The 21,003-nt window shown below is 41.3% G+C and overlaps 1 protein-coding gene across 1 annotated transcript in view; it reads left to right on the forward strand.

Moving 5' to 3' along the window:
- NEFH (neurofilament heavy chain) overlaps positions 1–20,517 on the forward strand; it is a 57,068-nt gene extending 36,551 nt beyond the window's left edge. The window contains exons 3-5 of the mRNA XM_068240250.1: positions 2,643–2,842; positions 4,703–4,827; positions 15,861–20,517. Of these exons, the coding sequence (XP_068096351.1) occupies positions 2,643–2,842; positions 4,703–4,827; positions 15,861–18,354 (2,819 nt within the window). The 3' untranslated portion in view covers positions 18,355–20,517. The remainder of the gene's footprint in view (positions 1–2,642; positions 2,843–4,702; positions 4,828–15,860) is intronic.
- Positions 20,518–21,003: the final 486 nt, after the last annotated feature.

Here is a 21,003-nt window from a genome sequence, read left to right on the forward strand (position 1 = left end):
TCCATGGTATGAGTAAATAATATCAGCTTTACTGATTCACAATGCATACAGACTTATGCGTAGTTAAGGATTCTGTGACGCATCTTTTGGCCGAGGTAGGCTATGAGAATCAGCAGTATCTCCCATAACAGACTACACAGTTGTTCCTTGGCATTAGTGATGAAGAAAACCATTTCCTATTTCAAAATCACTGCTGAACCAGGAAGGGATCATCTGGTTAATAAACCAGCTGCAAGCTAATGGATCAGCACAGATGCTGACTTTGATAGGCCTACTTTCTTTCACTTCCATAGACAGTGTGAGATTTGAATGCCAGGATATTTTTTTCAACTTTACTCTTTAGCATGAGAGACCTTTCTGATCTCTTTGCTACATTTATCTTGCATGAGGTTTTGGCCCCAACATGTACAGTTAGGGCTATAAATATCTAATTTAATTTGAAATGAAACAACTTGGATGCAGATGAAGTGCAGATTTTCAGCTTTAATTCAGTGGGGTAACGGAATGTGAGGCAACTAAAGCATTTCTTTAACATAATCTCTTCATTTAAGGAGCTCAACAATAATTGGACAATTGACTCAAAGGCCATTTCATGGGCAGGTGTGGGCAAGTCCGTTGTTATGCCACTATCAATTAAGCAGATAAACGGTCTAGAGTTGATTTGATGTGTGGTGCTTGCATGTGGAAGATTTTGCTGTGAACAGACAACATGCTGTCAAAGGAGCTTTACATGCAGGTGAAAGAAGCTATGCTTAAGCTGTGAAAACAGAAAAAAACCTATCCAAGAAATTGCTACAGTATTACGAGTGGCAAAATCTACAGTTTGGTACATACTGAGAAAGAAAGCAAGCACTGGTGAACTCGGCAAAGCTAAAAGTCATGGATGTCCACGGAAGTCAACAATGGTGGATGATTGCAGAATCATTCTCATGGTGAAGAGAAACCCCTTCACAACAGCCAACCAAGTGAACAATACTCTTACGGGTGTAGGCCTATCGATATTCAAGTCTACTATAAAGAGAAAACTGCATGAAAGTAAATTCAGAGGGTGCACTGCTAGGTGCAAGCCACTCATAAGCCTCAAGAATAGAATGGTTAGATTGGACTTTGCTAAAGAACAGCTAAAAAAGCCAGAACAGCTCTGGAAAAACATGGGATCAAGATCAACCTCTACTAGAATGATGGCAAGAAAAAAGTATGGAGAAGGCGTGGAACAGCTCATTAACCAAAGCATACCACATCATCTGTAAAACAAGGTGAAAGCAGTGTGATGGGGCATGCATGGCTGCCAGTGGAACTGGGACACTTGTTTTTATTGATTATGTGACAAAGAACAATTGAGTTCTGAGGTGTTCAAAGACATATTTTCTGCTCCAATCCGGCTAAATGCAGTCAAATTGATTGGGAGGCGTTTCATGCTAACCCAAAACATACAGCCAAAGCAACCTAGGATTATATAGCAAAGAAGTGGAAAATTCTTGAATGGCCAAGTCAGTCACCTGCATGCATTTCACTTGTTGAAGACTAAACTTTAGGCAGAAAGGCCCACAAACAAACAGCAACTGAAAGCCGCTGCAGTAAAGGGCTGGCAGAGCAATCAAAAGGAGGAAACACAGCATCTGGTGATGCCCATGAGTTCAATACTTCCATCTGTCATTGCCTGCTAAGGGGTTTTAACTAAGTGTTAGAAATTAACATTTTATTTCCAGTTATTTAATTTGTCTAATTACTTTGGAGGCCCTGAAATAAAGGGATTTTGTCATAAATGCCTTAGTTGCCTCACATTTTTATGTAATCATTTTGTTCACCCCATTGAGTTAAAGCTGAGAGTCTGCACTTCAATTGCATCTGAGTTGTTTCATTTAAAATTCACTGTGATAATGTACAAAACCAAAATAAGAAAAACAAGTTGTGACTGTCCAAATAACTATGGATCTAACTGTGTACAGCTTATTGCTCTAAAGACAGCTATCATTTTTGTGTTTCAATCATTTTTATTGAAAGTGCAATAAACATTACATACAGAAGTGTTTTTTGGGAAAAACAACTAGAATGCAAAATTAACAGACCAGCTATGATTTTTGGAACTGATGTTTTTTGAGCACCTCTGGTTATACCTCTTCACAATTGCTATATTTTTATTCATTTAAATTGTTACATTTATGACTTGGGCTTCATCCACCAATTGCAGCACCAAAGTATAGACTGATAACCAGGAGAAAAAAAACCTTTTGGAGAGGAAGGGCATCCTTTTCAGCATAATATTCTGAATGAATTTCAGTACATGGGTGTGAATTGTAAACTATAAAGCCTACACTGACTACTGATACCGCTGTGACAGGCTGAAACATGTCTTCTACGTTATGCCATTGGTGCTAGTGTGACCTCTAAAATAAACTTTTGCTTAACACTTAATTGCAAGATGTTGGGTTATGAACCAGTATACTGTACAGGGTAAGAAGAATAAGTCCACCGAGTAGCTTGTCAAAGGTGAGTCACAAAGCTGAATATTATAGGTAGCAGCTAAGTTTAAAAGATCTTGTAAAATGAGGAGAGAAGCTTTCAGTTCTGAAGTCCTATTTCATTTACGTATTGCATTGTATATTTATACACAGTATGTTTTTACTGATTCTTATTAACAGTGAAGCTGGAGAAATTGAATGAGGCTTCCCATGACAATACCCAAGCCATCCGCTCTACTAATGATGAGATCACCAACTATCGTCATCAGCTGCAAAGTCAGATCACTAAGCTGGAGGTTCTCAAAGGATCCCAACAATCCCTGGAACGCCAGTGTATGGAGCTAGAGGATCGCCACCAAGCAGAAATGGCATCTTACCAGGTAGCACTTCTCATGGTGAAGGTCTCGGCCATAGCAACAGACACTTGTATTAAAACCAAAGGGAGGGGTGTGGGAGATAATAAATCAGTTGATATTCATAGATACAGAGTCTGGGGGAGGGAAGATGAAGGATGACAGTAAGTGTGCCTAGGTTGCAAAGCTCCAATAACATTTTCCCATGGGGCACTTATATTTGATGTTAAACTACTTTTTTTTTAACAATTTCTTTTTATTGGAGTTTTGTAAAGATACAGAACAACAATAGCAACAAGGAGTGCAAAATGGGCAGTATACAACACTGGTCCAGAAAATTATTAAGATGAAATGGGGCTCTAGGCAAGTTTTTGCCCATTGCTGATGATCACCTGACTTTTTTTTTGTTGTAAGACTTGGTGTGAGCTAGCATCCACCAGGCCCATAGACTCACTCCAGTCCCTGGGCAACTGCTTAGGTTTGACTTGATGATCCGACTCTGCACTGGGCAATGAGAGTGCAGCAAACGACATAAGCAGGCATCATACAGAGAGACTGCAATGCGGGGAACATAGCCATTTAATAAACAGAAGTTCTTGACAAGAGGTATAAAGTGGTTGGATCAATCAGTAGTGCAGATAGAAGAAGAATATATACCTGTATATGTTTAGTTTCATGGATTGATATGGAACAAAGACTCACTGCTGCAAACCAATGGTGCTTGGGGAAGTTTATAGTTTGTGTCAGACTCTGCATTTGCCTTGAAAATGCCAATAACACAAAAAGAAAAAAAGTATCAGTAGCACCGCAGTTGTTACCTAGGTAACATGGTTTTTCTAATTGGGCAATGCACACTACCAAACTGGCGTAAGTACCAGAAATGTTGCTGTGCACTGCCTCTACAAGGAATTTTTACCAGAGTCATATGAATCAGATCCTTAGTTCCTTAGACATTACCCTTGCTCTTGGTATGACGTTTGTTGGTCGACCACTTGGGAGGAAGGAGGTAGATTTCTGTTATTTAAATAAGGTAGAGCTTTCAATACTCACACCCAATGATCATCCCATTGACTGAGATACCTGACTCTATTTTTCCCTTGAAATAAACAGATAATCCTAGAGGTTGTCATACTTTCACCACACAGATAAGTAGCTTTGGGACATTTCCCCCAATAAATAAAAAAGCAAGCTTAATATTTTGGACTCATTTCTTTAATTGTGTTCTCAATATGTAGTTTTAGAAGCTCATGAGGAAAAGATCAGGTTTTAGTTCATATTCATTCAGAAATATTGAAAATTCAAAAAGGTTAGCGAAATTTCTAATACCTCAATCAAAGTAAAGTCAGTTGATATGAATTTGGCCTCAGAAGGATTAATCAGATGAGTACATGTCAGACTGCAAATCGTTTTATTATTTTTTTCAAGTATGAGAAATTACTTTTTCCCCTGAAAATCGTAATTCCAATTGCAAATTGCAATTTTGCCAATTTTAACCCATGTATTTCTATGGGTTTCTGTGTAATTTTAGTGTGATTTTTATATTTGCCAGCAGGGCTGTATTTGCATTTTCGATTCAATTTGCTGCAGAAAAAAATGTTAACGGAAATTGAAAAAACGCAAATGCTCAAAAAAACGCAGCAGAAATAGCGTTTGTTTTTGGGGAAAATCAAATGACAAATTACCAGAAATACAATGGAAACGGCACACTGTGATTTCATTTATTCTGACGGTGGATTTGTACTTGACAAACTGCACATGTTACGAAAAAAGGATAGGAATGCATGCAGTGGGAAAGGCCATGCGTTCCGATGCGTTTATGTCTAACAAAACTAATCTAAAATCTCCTCAATAACTGATCGATTGTTTAACCTTTATTATTTGTTCCAGGATACCCTGCATCAGCTAGAAAATGAGCTAAGGAATACCAAATGGGAAATGGCTGCTCAGATCCGCGAATATCAAGATTTGCTGAATGTTAAGATGGCCTTGGATATTGAGATTGCGGCATACAGGTATACAAAAAAGTGATTCTAAATACAAATTAAATAAGTCTCAAAAAAGTCCTATTGTAGCGTTAACTAAAACTATTTCCAATCACCATTAAGGGGTATGCTTTCCAGATAGCTGAATACATGGGTACAGATATGTCAGAGGGTTCTGCCTCTAACACAGGAGATCTGGGTTCAAATCTCAGCTCTTCCGGTTCAGTAAGCCAGTATCTATTCAGTAGGAGTACTTGGGCTAGACTCCTTAACCCTACTACTGCCTATAGAGCACGCCCTAGTGGCTGCAGCTCAAGTGCTTTCAGTCCACCGGGAGAAAAGGGCAATATAAATGTTATTTGTCTTGTTTATTTGTCTTGAAAAATAAAGAACTTTCCATGGAAAGCTTTTCCCTGTTTATCATCATATATAGATCTATCAATATTTTATTCCCTTCAAAAAGTATATAGAGATAAAGGTGATATACTAAGTTATTTAATCAACCCAAAAAAAATAACAGATATGCTTTGTTTCTAATTCTTGGCATTGCACCCTTTGTCTGAAATAACCTCAAGTAAAGTTTCTTCTGTTTATCAGTCTCTGACGTTGAGTAGGAGAAATGTTTCCAAACGTATAAATGCTGATATTTTGGAGCTTTGACTGTATCCAGCTGTGTGATGTTTAGAGAATTTCTCCAGTGCACAGTCCATTTCAAATAACCACACAGTATCTCATTGGGATTTATACATGGGATTTCACTTTGCCTTTCATGTTCTTCAGCCATTCCTTAGTGGATTTACTTGAAGGTACTGCTACTTCTAGCTTGAATGTGATTGTCATTGCAAGGTCCACCATTGTCCAAACTTCAGCCTCTTCAGGTACCTTGTGGTCCAAAGAAGAATCCTTAGTGAGATTTATGATGGGGACTGTCCCAACCCTGATCAGTCACTTGGGAATGGGGTTGGCAGCATTTGTAGCTGAGACCCTGCTTCAGGAGGGCTCTAATGCCTTGCTTTATACCCCATGATGGCCTGTTGGTTGTCGCATAGGAAAGGCTAGGCAAAGGATTTTCTGGATGCTATTATCTACATCTCATTCACTAGAGGGATCTGTTTGAGGCATCAGTGTAGATTAAAAGGGGGTGGGGCATACAGAGGAGCAAATACAGATTCAAAAGAAAAATAGAAATTCACTAGCACTCTGCTGGCTACATGGAGAGGTTCGGGGACAAGGTAAAAGATGCAGTGTGGGGCTGGATGTATGCGATGGGGTGCGTTGTCAGTATTAAGTGTGTGTAATGAGGTCCAGTGTCAGTATAGAGCAGTGGTTCCCAACCTTTTCCGGCCCGGGGAACACTTTCTGACCAAATTTTTTTCCGGGGAACGGCGGGGGGGCGGGGGTAGGGGAGCGGGTGTTTGCGCGACCTAGTAGTGGACAGTGCCGTGTGCAGCAGGCTATGGGGGGGGGGGGGGGCTGAGGTGCGGCTGCATAGCTAGAATAGTTGCCCCAGTATAGGGAGTTTAGTTACCCCAGTATGGCTAGTATAGTTACCCCAGTATAGTGCACCATTATAGCTAGTATAGTGCCCCAGTATAGCTAGTATAGTCCCAGTATGGATAGGTACTGCCCCAGTATAGTGCCCAGTATGGGTAGGTAGTGCCCCAATATAGCCAGTAAAGTGCCCAGTATAGCTAGTATAGTGCCCAGTATAGGTAGGTAGTGCCCAGTATAGCTAGTATAGTGCCCAGATAGCTAGTATAGTTCCCAGTATAGTGCCCAGTATAGCTAGCATAGTGCCCAGTATAGCTAGTATAGTGCCCAGTATAGCTAGCATAGTGCCCAGTATAGCTAGTATAGTGCCCAGTATAGGTAGGTAGTGCCCCAGTATAGTGCCCAGTATAGCTAGTATAGTGCCCAATATAGCTTACTTAGTATGGGTAGGTGTGCCCCTCCCCCCTCCGCAGCCACTGCTCCTGTTACCTTATCATGAGCTTGTCCGATTAGATTCCCCCGTAGTAGCCATTCTCCTCTGTGGTATCTCCTATTACAGCAGCGCGCGCTTGGCGGCTGCTGTGATGAGCAGGAAGTATTACAGCGGCTTCCTGTAGCGGCGATATGCATCGCCGTTACCATGGGAACCGCGGTACCGCTTCCTGGTCATCACAGCAGCGGGCGAGCGCGCTGCTGTAATAGGAGATGCCACAGAGGAGAGTGGCTACTACGGGGGAATCTAATTGGACAAGCGGCTGCCCGCTCATGATAAGGTGAGCTCCGAGAGCTCCCACTTCACCCAACCATATGCAGAGCAGAGGGGAATAATAATAGTTACGTAAATGACTATACTTGGGGAGGGGCTGCCTAATACGGGGTGAACGCCTAGCTATACTTGGGTAGGGGGGCTCCCCTAATTCTGGGGGAACACCTAGCTATACTTGGGTAGGGGGCTCCCCTTATTCTGGGGGAACACCTAGCTATCCTTGGGTAGGGAGGCTCCACTAATTCTGGGGGAAAGACTAGCTATACTTGGGTAGGGGGCTCCCCTTATTCTGGGGGAACACCTAGCTATCCTTGGGTAGGGGGGCTCCGCTAATTCTGGGGGAGCAACTAGCTATACTAGGGTAGGGGGGCTCCCCTAATTCTGGGGGAACACCTAGCTATACTTGGGTAGGGGGGCTCCCCTAATTCTGGGGGAACACCTAGCTATACTTGGGTAGGGGGCTCCCCTAATTCTGGGAGAACACATAGCTATACTTTGGTAGGGGAACTCACCTTGTACTGGAGGAACCTTTATCTATACTAGGGGAGGAAGAGCTACCTAGTACTGGGGGCACATATGACTATACTGGACAGGGGCTCTTCCTAATACTGCAGGCACACTTGTTACCTATACTTGGGTAGGGGGGCTCCCCTAATTCTGGGGGAACACCTAGCTATACTGGGGTAGGGGAACTCGCCTTGTACTAGAGGAACCTTAGGCTATACTAGGGGAGGAAGTGCTACCTAGTACTGGGGGCACATATGACTATTCTGGACAGGGGCTCTTCCTAATACTGCGGGCACATTTGTTACCTATACTTGGACAGCCACAATTTTGGCCGGGTTTGGGGGGTGGGCCCTTTGGAATCTCTCCGTTGTACCAGCCCTGCTTGTAGATAATCTTCCAGACAGTAGAATTATTGCTGTTTGGAGAAGGCTTGAAATCCCTTCACAGACTCACAAACATCTATAACTTTATTTCTCAAGGCCTTAAAGCTATTCCAAAGCACTTGTAATTTTAAAAGCTCTTGCTCATGTAATGCTATGTGTGTGTTCTCACCTGAGTGATGTGCTTTTATAAAAATCCCCCATAACATTGCATTAGCAAAAGCTTTTCAAATCACTAGCGCTAAAAATGTTCTTGCAGTGTGAACCAGCCCTCAAGGAGAAAGATGGCATAGGGAATATTACTATAATAAAGTATTATCTTCACCCAATTTTGATGACCAACCCTAATATAAAATAAATCTCCTCTCCCTCGGTTAATGCAGGGGTGCACCTGTGATGAAGCTTGACCATTCAGTACAAGTGAATGTGGTCATTTGTCTACATCACTACAGATTGTGTGCAGACGCATTTTGCTGCCACACCTTACTGCAGGTGATGTAAACAGCGCCATGCCTGTGGATGGGAGAGCTCAGGCAGCAGCAGGATAGGGGCAGTGTGAGCAGCGAACATCGCTCGGCAGCACATTTGGTGTGAACAGGTCCTTCCTCTCATTTTGATTCTATGAGGGACAATGGTGGATGCATATTCCACAGCGGGTCGTGCTGAACCTCCTTTGACATACCCACCCACAATTCCCCACCACTACTGGTATCCCTCCCCAGCACATTTGGAGAATGAATCGGAGTGTGGTAGAAAGGGATTTGCATAGCTACTGTTCCACATTCCAGCAGTTGGATCTCCTGACTTCAACCTGCTGCCTGTGTCCTCCACTCACTGCCCACAGTGTCCTTCTCAAGGTGCTCCATAGTCACAGTTGTCCAGCCTCATTCAGATTGTCACCACAGGCCACTTCCATTAACCCGTGGAAGCAAGATGGAGGCTGGTTAATGCTGGTGGTGGGAAAATATCCCCCCAAAAAACACAATTAGCAGTAAGCAGGGTACAAAAGATCTCCTATAGTCAAACCATCCATCTTTGAAGGTGTTCGCTTTATACTTGAGTGCGTACAGAGTATATCACCTTTATAGATCAATGTTGTTGAAATGAAGGTTAAAGAGAACCTGTACTGAGTAAAAATATTTAAAATAAACACACGAGGTAACTTCAAATGAACATTGCATAGTTATCTTGTCATCAGTTCCTCTCAGAAGCTCACCATTTTCTTCTGACAATAATCCCTTCCAGTTCTGACAACATTTTGTCAGAACTGAAATATATCAGTTGCTGACAGTTATATATCAGTTGCTGTCAGTTACAGCTGAGTGGAGAACTGATGTGTCCATGTTTCCCTATGGCTCAAGTGGGCGATGTTACAGTTTAACAGTGTGCTGGCCAGGAAGCTGTTATGGGGTAATGGCCATTTTCAAAATGGAGGACGGAGAATTCCCTTGATCACAGTGGACAAACAGGATGCAGTAGAGGAGAAAGACACTGAGGAGTAGACTACATGGAAGGTAAGTATGACTTGTGTATGCTTATTTTGACTTTAATTTTCAGTTCAGGTTTTCTTTAAGTATTTGTATGCTGAAATATGTTGAAAAGGTCAAACCTTTTTTATGTAGTGTATTTATTTTTTCCTATGACTGTTCATTAAATATAGTTTGAAAGAAGTACCATTATTCTTTTACTGGTGGTATAATGCAGGAAGCTAGAAAACATTACATTTTTGGGCCCTTTTCCCGAGAGCCTGAAGCCAAATTCACTGCCTGTCAGCTGCTCCTGTGCACCAGTCGGCGGCAGTTTTGAACTTCCAGTTCTTTGTCAAACTGCCACAAACACACTGCACCTAACACTTTGCATCACTATCAGGCCTGGATTCACATTGGTGGAGCCTATAGGCACAGATCTCCTACAAACACCCGTTGAACCGCACCGCAAGTGTGCTGGCTGTCCCAGCTGTCACTTCTCCCTTATTTCCCATAGGTAGCTACAACTGCCTCCTAGTATTAGGTAGCCATAGCTATCCTCAGTATTAAGCAGCTAGAGGGGCCCCCAAGTATTAGGTAGCTAGAGGTGCCCCTGAATGAAGGGAGATCTTGTAAATGGAATGCCAAAACTGGGCTGAGCAACCTCTCATTTACACTCTCATCAGGACTCTGCATAGGGGAGGATCGAGAAAGGCAGCTGTAGGCGCGTGCCTACAGTGCCTTATGTTAAATCCGGCCCGATCACTATGCAGACTCTTATTGCTACAATTTCCAAAGAAGTTGAAAATAAACATGTTGCTTTAGACGGGGCAGATCCTGGATTTATTGTAATGTAGAAATATAAACATGGTTGAAGTACCAGACACCAGAATGATCAACACACAAGGTTTTTTTTTTTTTTCAATTCAATATTTTTATGGAAGATTAAGAATATAAAATTAAATAGGCATTACAATTAATGTAATGAGATCAATGTACATCGAGATTGAAATCAGTTGAGTTTTAAAATTGGAGCAATCTTGTCTGCACATTTTGGGCATTGAAAGATACCCCATATAGGTATGCAAATGAACATCAAAGTACAATTAGTAATGAGTGACTTTGAGAATGAAGTAAATTGTAGGCAAGCGAAAAAAGAGTAAGTGACCTTTGATACTGTATCATGTGAGTAGTATAAAAATAACTCCCAGCTAATGGACAGGTTGATAGCATTTGCGCTCTATGGTCAAATATTGATTACTGTACAGCATGAATAATACTAACTAACCTTTCACAGGATCTTACTTCTTGGTAAACTCAATATATGAAAAAACACAACCAATGATCATATGATGATACAGTCACTGTAAAAAAATATAATTCCAAGAGATCCTTAAAAGTGTCTGTTCCTTGGGTGACAGCAAATAACCAACATGCACACGCTAAACCTAACTAACCTGCCCACCCTTAGGGCCGGTTTACACGAACGCTTGACGATGAGTTCTGTTGCTATGGGGGGGGGGAGGGGGGGGCTAGGGACTACAGAATGGCGCGTGTGTGACATCACGCGGTGGGCAGGGAAGCAGTGCAAATAATGCGATTGGCCATCACGGGGGTGAGTTGATCTGCTGGGCTATATTAACTACAGGTGACCCAGTTGTAGACCCCTGTACAACCACATTGATGATATATCTTCAAATATTAACATAATAATTTAGAAATGAACACAATACCAAATGAATGCAATTTATAGCACTTGATGATATGGCATCGGATATAATACTGGCAACCAAAGTATTCCAGAAATGGTCACACTACTCTATAAATGCAAATGCAACTTGCGCCATAGGATGCTACTTGCAATAAGTGTCCTGTTTATAAAGCATTTGCTGTAGCACACTATGAAAGTTATGTAGATATGTAATATCAATATATTTTACAGGGATCGCAATCACAGACACCTGGGTAATAATGATGATGATGTAACACAGGTTGTAATAAGTTGTATCGATTGCAAAAAGAGTGGTTGACCAGTTCAGTATTACATGTGTTATGTACAGCTTTGCAAGCAACTAAGGTTGCTGTAGCATAAACCACTTATCGTAAACCACATATCAGTTGCTTGCAGAGCTGCAAACGTCCAGTGCACACAACAACAAGTAGCGTGGATCGTCGGGGGAGGCCCTAGAGCTGCGCAGCCGCACTAACGTGTATGCAGTCTGCGCAGCCGCGGCCAGCTCCGGCGGCCATATTAGGAGAGGAAAGAGAGCCCGACCCCGTCTGTGGGGTCGGGAGCAGCACGGGGGGCTATCACACTGCGGGAACCCGGCGGAACTGCGCGGATGGTGTCCTCCATGCATTTAAAAGTGATCAAGGTACTTCTCTTTTTTAACGTATTTGGGCTCGTAAGTCCTTTAAACCTACCATTACAATTATAGACTGGTCATTTTATTTATTACACGACAGCTCCTTAAAATGAACCTGAACTGAGAGAGATAGGGAGGCTTTCCTTTTAAGCAATGCCAGTTGCCTGGCAGTCCTGCTGATCTCATTGGCTGCAGTAATTTCCGAAACTCACACCGGCCACATTGCCTGGTTTTCCCGCTGATCTCATTGGCTGCAGTCAGAAGTACACACCTGAAACAGCATGCATACAAAAACCTCTGATTTCTGTATTTAACCTCTGAAATAAGCATGTGCCTAATCCAGTCAGACTTCAGTCGGAAACACCTGATACTTGTTCAGGGTCTAACGCTAAATAGACCCAGGCAGGCAGTCTGCATTGTTTAAAGAAGAAAACAAATATGTCAGCCTCCATATGCATCTCACTTCAGGTGTGCTTTAAAGGGAACCTGAAGTGAAAGGGATAAGGAGGCAGACATTTATTTCCTTTTAAACAATGCACATTGCCTGGCTGTCCTGCTGATCCTCTGCCTCTAATATTTTTATATAAATAGGGCATAGACCCTAAACAAGCATGCCAATCAGGTGTTCCTGACTGAAGTCTTACTAGATTAGGCACATGCTTGTTTCAGAGGTTAAATACAGTAATATATGCTGCATGCTTGTTTCAGGTGTGTGCTTCTGACTGCAGTCAAACAGATTAGCGGGACATCCAGGCAATGTGGTAGGTAACATTCAAAAGGTAATAAATATAGCAACCTCCATATACTTTTTGCATCAGGTTCCTTTTAAATGAGGGTTCTCATTGAAGCTATTCGTCTACGGAAGAATCTATAGAATACTCATCACAATTGTTCTCAAAATGCTCTACCTATTTGATTTACAGATCTCTGCAGAGCTCTACCACTCTTTGCACAAAGACATTCTAAATTGTATCTGGTCCTCAAAAACAAATAGAATACCCCGTACAGTTAAGGTGGAATTACAGCTAGATGGCACCTTTACGCTTACCAGACAGGAACATGGGGATATTTACATCCCAGATAAGAATAAATATTATCTAAAAGCATATCTAAGACGTGATAGGGTAGACACACTTACCTGCATATTGTAAATAGATGGAAACTAGAAGTAATGTGGTTGATTCACTATAACAAATAGTGTGCCTTATCAGGGTTAACACGCCTTATCAGAGTTAACGTGCCTTATCAGAGTAGCATAACAAGCGGTACGAACCTATGCCTGCTAATTGGCAATGATGAGAGCTCCACTTGTCCTGCCCTGAGCCCCTGCAGGTCCAATCACTTTAAAGGACATTATCCCTGCACTTTGAATGGCCCAATAGGCTGCCTGTCAAGTTTCCTGTCAAGTGACAGGCAGCCTATTGGGCCAATCAAAGTGTGTGGATAATGTCCTTTAAAGTGATTAGACCCACATGGGCTCAGGGCAGTACGAGTGGAGCTCTCGTCATTGCCAATTAGCATAAGTTCATAGCGCTCGCTATGTTATTCTGATAAGGCGTGTTAACTCTGATAAGGCAAGTTATTTGTTATGGTGAATCAACCCCAATGTCTCACTCCCACTCACACCAGGACAGCACAAACACAGCTATTATTATTATTATTATTTATTGTATTTATAAAGCGCCAACATATTACGCAGCGCTGAACATTAATTTAGGTTAAAGACAATATTTAGGGGTGACATACAGCAATATGACAATACAGGAATACAAGAAAACCAGATCACACAGCACAGTATGAGCATAAAGTAATGCTTAGTCAGTCACTGGATGGAACATGGAGATTAGGCAAGTTAGGTTCACTCAAGTGCATAGCATGGGTTCACAGTAATGGAGGTGCATGATCAGGTAGGACACAAAAGGAAGAGGACCCTGCCCAAAGGCTTACAATCTAGACGGAGAGGTAGAGACACGAAAGGTAGGGACCAGAGTTCCGTTGTGGGTTTAGAGCAATTGTGAAGGGTGGTAGGCCAGAGTGGAAAGGTGAGTTTTGAGGGCCTTCTTGAAGACGTTGAAGGAGGGGGCTGCCCTAATGGGTGGAGGTAGTGAGTTCCAAAGTGTTGGAGCAGCTCTTGAGAAGTCCTGGAGGCGTGTATGGGACTGTGTGATGCAGGGGGCGGTCAGGCGAAGTTCATTGGAGGAACGGAGTGAGCGGCTAGCTGTGTACCTCTGAGTAAGATCAGAAATGTAGGTTGGACAGGTTTTGTGGACAGATTTGTAGGTCAGACACAATATCTTGAATCTGATTCTGGACCGGATAGGAAGCCAGTGGAGGGATTCACGGAGGGGAGCCGCCCTGGTGGAGCGATGGGAGGAGTGGATAATTCTGGCTGCCGCATTCATGATGGACTGCAGTGGGGCTATTTGGGTCATAGGGAGACTAGACAGAAGGGCATTACAGTAGTCGAGGCGGGAAATTATGAGGGCATGGATGAGGAGTTTGGTGGTGGCAGAGGTCAGGAAAGGGCGAATCTTACAGGTGTTACGAAGGTGGAAGTTACAGGACTTTGTGAGGTTTTGGATGTGGGGAGTGAAGGAGAGTTCGGAGTTCAGGGTGACACCCAGACAGTGGGCTTGAGAGGTAGGGCGAATGGTAGTGTAGTTAACAGTGACATGCACATCTGGGAGGTTCAGGGATAACCGGGGTGGGAAGATCATGAATTCCGTTTTGTCAAGATTTAGTTTCAGGAACCTAGCGGACTTCCAGGAGGAGCTATCTCTCCCATCTTTACTATAAACGTTTTGGAATTACTGTAAGTTCAGATACCACCAGGAAACTGCATAGCTAACCTCTCACATAAAGCCCACAGACTAACTTCATATATCTTATCAGTTGCCATTACCCATCTATGGCTTTCAACACTTTCCACAATAGAGATATAGATTGGTCATGTCAAGAAACTAAAAATTCTAGAAGATCTGACAGCTAGAATCAATATTTCTACAGATAAATTCAAAGTGACCATATGTGATGGGCAAAATATGCTTAGACAAACTGAGGATGCATTTAAATTTAGCTCCAACCCCATTTCATAACATTAATACCCAGGGTATTGGTTTGCAGGCGGTTCTGTAGAAAAGAATCTGCACACTAGATTCCAGGAACACCAATTGTATTGTTGCCACATGCAGACACAACCTCTGACCAATTACTGATAATTATTTCTTTAGGGGCCACACAGGGTCTCCTTTAAAAAGGCATGAGAACAGAAGACCATACAAAGGTTGAATGTGCGTGTGGGGGTAGTATAATTGGTGTTTCTGGTATCAAGTGTGCGGATCCTCTTTTAAATTTTGGATTACTGATTATTGGATTCAGCACCTAGTGCTTTCAAATTGGTGTGCAATATGGATACAATACTAACTATACATAGAACTAGTTGTTCTGAAGTGTAACTGGATTGTTACTATACATTTTGTTGTTTTAGACAAGTTTTTTTTTTTCTATATCCCAAAACCATACAAATTTGGTAATTGGCTTTCCCCTAAAATTGGCCCTAGACTTCAATGGACATATGACTATGGTACGGATTAGATTGTGAGTCCCTCTGAGGTGCAATTACCTTTTCTCTGCAGCCACCGTCCTGCTGCCTCCTCTCACCAGCCTTTCCCCTTCTTGTCAGTTGACCAGGCCACACAGTACTTTGATGCTGTGGCTCATGTCTTATGGTCAGGGCTGCAATCCATGTGTCCCGCACTCCCGCCTTCCCCTACTTACAGACAGCTAATGGATAGATTTTCAGCCATTAGGGAGGTGTGGCAGCTGTTATGATTGCAGTTGGCCTTGCCCCCTGTCATGGACCTCTGCCTCCTATGTGTGTTGTTGGTAGGGAGAAGGGTGATGAGTTGCTAGGAGGAGGATGCCTGTGATTTACAATACGGAAGTGTCCATAATGTAATTAAATATAACAATACAATTACTTTTAGCTGTTGCTTATTTTATGGAACGGTAACTATTTTGACAGTACTGAATATAAAATATGATAATAAACTAAACTGTATTTTGCTATAATTTTATGTATCTACAGAAAATTACTTGAAGGAGAAGAATGTCGAATTGGGACAACTTTTGACCGTTTTCCATTTGAGGATAGAAGTCCAAAAATACCAAGCACGCCAAAACACATCAAAGTGAAAAGAGAAGAAAAAATTAAGATTGTAGAAAAATCAGATAAGGAAACTGTGATTGTGGAGAAGCAGACAGAAGAAGTAACAGAAGAAGAGGACATAGTTACATCTCCTGAAAAAGAACCTGAAACAGGCGAGGAGACACCTGAAGACCTAGAAGAAAAAGAGGAGGAACATGAGGATAGCAAATCTACAGAAGGAAAAGATGATGAAGATGCCGATTTAAGTAAAGGTGAAGAAAATGAAAAAACAGAGGAGCCCGAAATTCAAAAACCCAGCAAGATAAAAGGGGCTGAACTAAAAGAGACAGAAACAACCAAAAAAGACACAAAAAAAGAGGAACCATCTAAAAAAGACGAGAAACCTTCAAAAAAAGAAGAGAAAATAGAGCCAGCAAAGAAAGATAAACCTACAAAAACGGAAGAAAATATTTCTGGCAAAAAAGAGGAAAAAACAGATGGTGCCAAAGAAGGAAAGGATGGCAAGACTTCTCCAGAAAAAGAGGTAAAGAAAACAGACAAAGAAGGAAAAATAGATTCTGGGAAAAAAGAAGAAAAAGGAAAAAACGAAACTGAACCATCCAAAGAAGGCAAACCTGTAAAAGAAGATATAAAACCTAAGGTTGAAGATAAGAAGTCATCTAAGGAAGAGGAAAAGAAACCAACTATGGAGAAAGACAAGAAACCACCAAAAGCTGCAACAGAGTCTGTGGCAGACGAAGAAAAGAAGCCAACTAAAACAGAGGAGACACCTGCAAAAGCAGAGGAAAAGAAACCTGAAAAAGAAAAAGATAAACTAGCAAAGACAGAAGATAAAAAAACATCTAAGGTAGAGGAGAAGCAGCCTGCCAAGGAAGAAGCAGAAAAACCATCGAAGGCAGGGGAGAAACAACCTTCAAAGGAGGAAGAAAAAAAGATAGAAGATAAGAAACCATCTAAAGCAGAGGAAAAAACACCCACTAAAGAACAAGAAAAAATGCCAGCAAAGACAGAGGATAAAAAAACATCGAAAGTGGAGGAAGATCACCCTGCTAAGGAAGAACAAAAGAAGCCATCTAAGGCAGAGGAAAAGCAACCTGCTAAAGAAGAAGGACAAAAACCAGCAAAGACAGAGGATAAGAAACCATCTAAGACAGAAGAAAAGCAACCTGATAAAGAAGTGGAGAAAAAGTCAACGAAGACAGAGGATAAAAAAACATCTAAGGTGGAGGAAGAGCAACCTGCCAAGGAAGAAGAAAAAAAGCCACCAAAGGCAGAGGATAAGAAACCACCTAAGACAGAGGAAAAGTCACCTGCAAAGTCTGAAGAAAAAAAAACAGCAAAGACAGATGATAAAAAAACATCCAAAGAGGAGGACAAGCACCCTGCTAAGGTAGAAGAGAAAAAGCCAGCTAAGACAGAAGAAAAGAAACCAGCTACAGTGGATGAAAAAAAGACAGTTGAGGCAGAAGATAGCAAGCCATCTAAACCAGAGGGAAAGCAACCTGCAAAAGAAGAAAAAAAGCCAGCTAAAACAGAGGACAAGAAATCATCTCATGAGGAGGAGAAACAGCCTGCAAAACAGGACACAAAGAAGCCAGCTAAAGAAGAAGTAAAGCAACCACCCAAGGAAGAGACAAGGCCGCCTACTAAGGTGGAAGAGAAGAAGCCATCTGCAGAGCAGGAAAAGAAACCAGCTCAAGTGAAGGAAAAGCAAGCCACAAAAGAAGATGAAAAGAAGCCAACTAAGGCTGAGGAAAAACAATCTACAAAAGAGAAGGAAGAGAAACCAGCTAAGGTAGAGGAGAAAAAAATGGCAAAGGAAGAGGAAAAAGGACAAGTTAAGGAAGAAAAGAAACCAGCTAAAGTAGAGGAAAAGAAGCCTGCCAAAGATGAGGCACCTAAAGAGGAAGAAAAGAAACCGGTCAAAGCTGAGGAAAAGCAACCAGTTAAGGAGAAAGAAAAGACAACTAAGGCAGAAGAAAAGAAATCAGCCAAGGAAGTGAAACAACCAGAGGATACAAAAAAGCCACCAATGGAGGATGAAAATCAGCCAGCCAAAAAAGAAGAAAAAAAGACAGTTAAGGAAGAAGAGGAGAAATCAACTAAGGTAGCTGAGAAGGGAGATAGTAAGGGAGATACAAAAAAAGAAGAAAAGAAACCTGCAGCGGTGGAAGCAAAACAGCCAGTTAAAGTAGAAGGTAAAGCATCACCTAAAACAGAAGATATGGGTTCATCTAAAGTAGAAGATAAATCATCACAAAAATCAGAGAAGTCACTTAAGACAAATGAACCCATTAAAAAATCTGAAAAAGAGCAAGGCATAAAAAGTAAGATAGAAAAAAGTGAAAAGTCTTCTGGCACAGATCAAGTAGAGAATGATTCAGCTCAGGTAGGAAAGAAAGGTGAAAAATAAACTAGCTTATATAAACCAAACCAACTTCTGGTTGGATCCACCAAAGAGGTCAGTAGAGATCAAAGAAAGAAACTCTGGAACTGTCAATCTCAGAGACTCTGTCTCGGCACGGTGAACACCACTGTATTGCTGATAAGCAGAATGGACAATAAAGCTTGACACTTGCTAGAGTGATCAGGAGCCACAGAAGCTTGCCAGGTTTCTCTAGCTCGGTGGATCAAACCTATTCTTAAGAAACCGCAACACTTATGTGCTACCAAACACGTAGAATATGCTTATGGTATGTTTACCAAGGGTTATAAAAGGGGGAAATAGCAATGTCGTACTGCATTATCTGTGCCACTTGTGATGATAGCCAAGATTGTGTGGGATGTAGGAATAGCTTTCTGACTCTCTATGAAAAATATTGAGGAATTGTTGACATCTGGTTTAAGGTACCAAGTTCAAGAACAGGTTACAAACTTGAAAATCATATCAGGGAATGATACATTTTTGTTAAATGAACAGTCACAGGGTGAACTAGTAAATGCAAAATATAAAAGAAAGTTGGTAAAGGAATACACACAGTAACTAATGAGGATGGTATGCACATCTGTAGCAATAGTGCTTTAAACCAATAGGGAAGGTTCTTGGAACCTGTAGGTATCTTTTTATTTATAAATGTAGTTTTCCTGTCACACTGATAACACAAGTCAAATTCATGAGATATAGATTTGCAAGGGCCCCTGTTTGATGAAAACATGGGTCGTTGAGACACATTTAAGATTTGCCATGTTAGATGGAATTTAATTAATGGACACGTCATAATTTTTGTAAAGTGCAACTTAAGAACACTATGAAGTCCTAAGCTCCACTTTTTGGATAAAAGGATCTTGATATATTCTGACAAATCGGATATAACCAAATAGGAACAACATCTTGAGTTGGAGTTTCTTCCAAATGTGTGAAGATAAATGAGAAACTCAGAGTCTTCTCTTCCAGAATAGGAACAGGAAACTAAGAGTCATACCCACATGATCACTGGTTCAAATGTCATAATTACAATAAAAACAATTCATTTAAGATTTAGTTCATTGGCATGAGTGCCATATTGGCATGAAGAGTTGATGATGAGGGGTTAAGAATTATTTTTTTGATGTAGACCTACTTAGTTTCGTGACGCCTTAACTTATATACATTTTCAAAGCAGGAAAGCCATGTGTGTATGCGTGGTGCTCAGCTAAGTCTTCTAGGATTGAGAAACAGGTGAAATTCTATAGTGAAAGAACCTGAACAACCAAAGCCGCCGGCAGACCCACAAGACAGAAGGCTCTTCCAGTAGATGCCTTCTCAGCATAATAATGAATGTAATGAAAAAATAAAATCAGGGTAATACAAGAGAGTTATCAAACAGCCATATTAAGCAATTTATTTAAGACAGTCACCTTAAACACGTTTGCACTTTCTGTTCTAGCTATGGACTACACTGCAGCAGAACTTCCAAGATTATTTATTTCACCTGGAACTCAACAGTCTTTTTGGTTTCCATATCATTTTCTGTCTGCATTCAAATAATGTAAGGGGTGCTGGAAAAATACAAGTTAGGTTAATGCAGCAGGAAAATAAAAAGTAGTACCAGGAATAGAGAACACTGAGAATGATTTACAAAGGTCCTCAAGGGCTTGGACAATAAATGACCCAAACCTGGGCTGTTTTTTCTTAAGAAAAAATAAAATCAGCTGTGAGGTTGAAAGGTTTGTGACTCATGCTGGTGAAGATGTAAAAATGCTAGTAAGATGTGCTAGTAAAAATGCTAGTGGCAGATGTGGAAAAGTGCTCACCTGTTTGTGCTTCCAGGGAAATGTTTTGTAATAAATTCAGCTTGTTCTGGATTTATTACAGGATGTCCTCTATGTAGGTGAGTGCAATCACACAATTGCTATTTTACTAACTGTTCGGCAATACAGGCAGTGGTAGAAAACTTCTATCACCTAGAGGCAGACAAAATCTGAATACGTTCTCCCAAGTTTGCAGAAGCTGAAGATGTCCAGGCTTGGAGAGCCTTAGTAAATCAGGCCCATTGTGATTCTGGTGAAATGGTTCAGAATGAAAGGTATGCCACAGTTCAAGTCTGCAGAAGTAATAATGCACTGTTTCAGCCCTAAAAAAACCTTGCTTTTCAGTTTGTGCAGCGTATAGTACTGTATTAATAAAAATAGTATACAAAGATATGTTAGAGCTCTGTGTTTATTTAAAAAAAAGTGGAAGCCAAGATAGGTTGACTTGCATACATAAACTACCTATTAGGCTATTTTCACATTATAAATCACCAGCGCTATCGCAAGCACTGAGCAATTTATTGAGAGTTTTGTCTGTGCTTTTACCTACGCTTTGCGCTTAGAAAAGCGCTTTTGCAGAGCGATTCGTTTTTTTTTTCACTTCCTGACGTTAGTCAGGAAGTGAACACTTTCACCTGGAAATGAATAAAAACAATGTATTTATGCATAGAAGCGCTCGAGATATCGCTATACAAAGCGCTTTTTCAAGCGCTTTGCAATTTCCCTATACCTTTCATTGAGCGAAAGCGCTCAGAAAATGGTACAGGCAGCGCTTTTGAAAGTGGATCGCAATCGAACCACTCATATGTGAGCACTCCCATAGGGAATCAAT

The sequence above is a fragment of the Hyperolius riggenbachi genome, chromosome 1 (genome assembly GCF_040937935.1).
Source record: "Hyperolius riggenbachi isolate aHypRig1 chromosome 1, aHypRig1.pri, whole genome shotgun sequence".
Lineage (NCBI taxonomy): Eukaryota > Metazoa > Chordata > Amphibia > Anura > Hyperoliidae > Hyperolius > Hyperolius riggenbachi.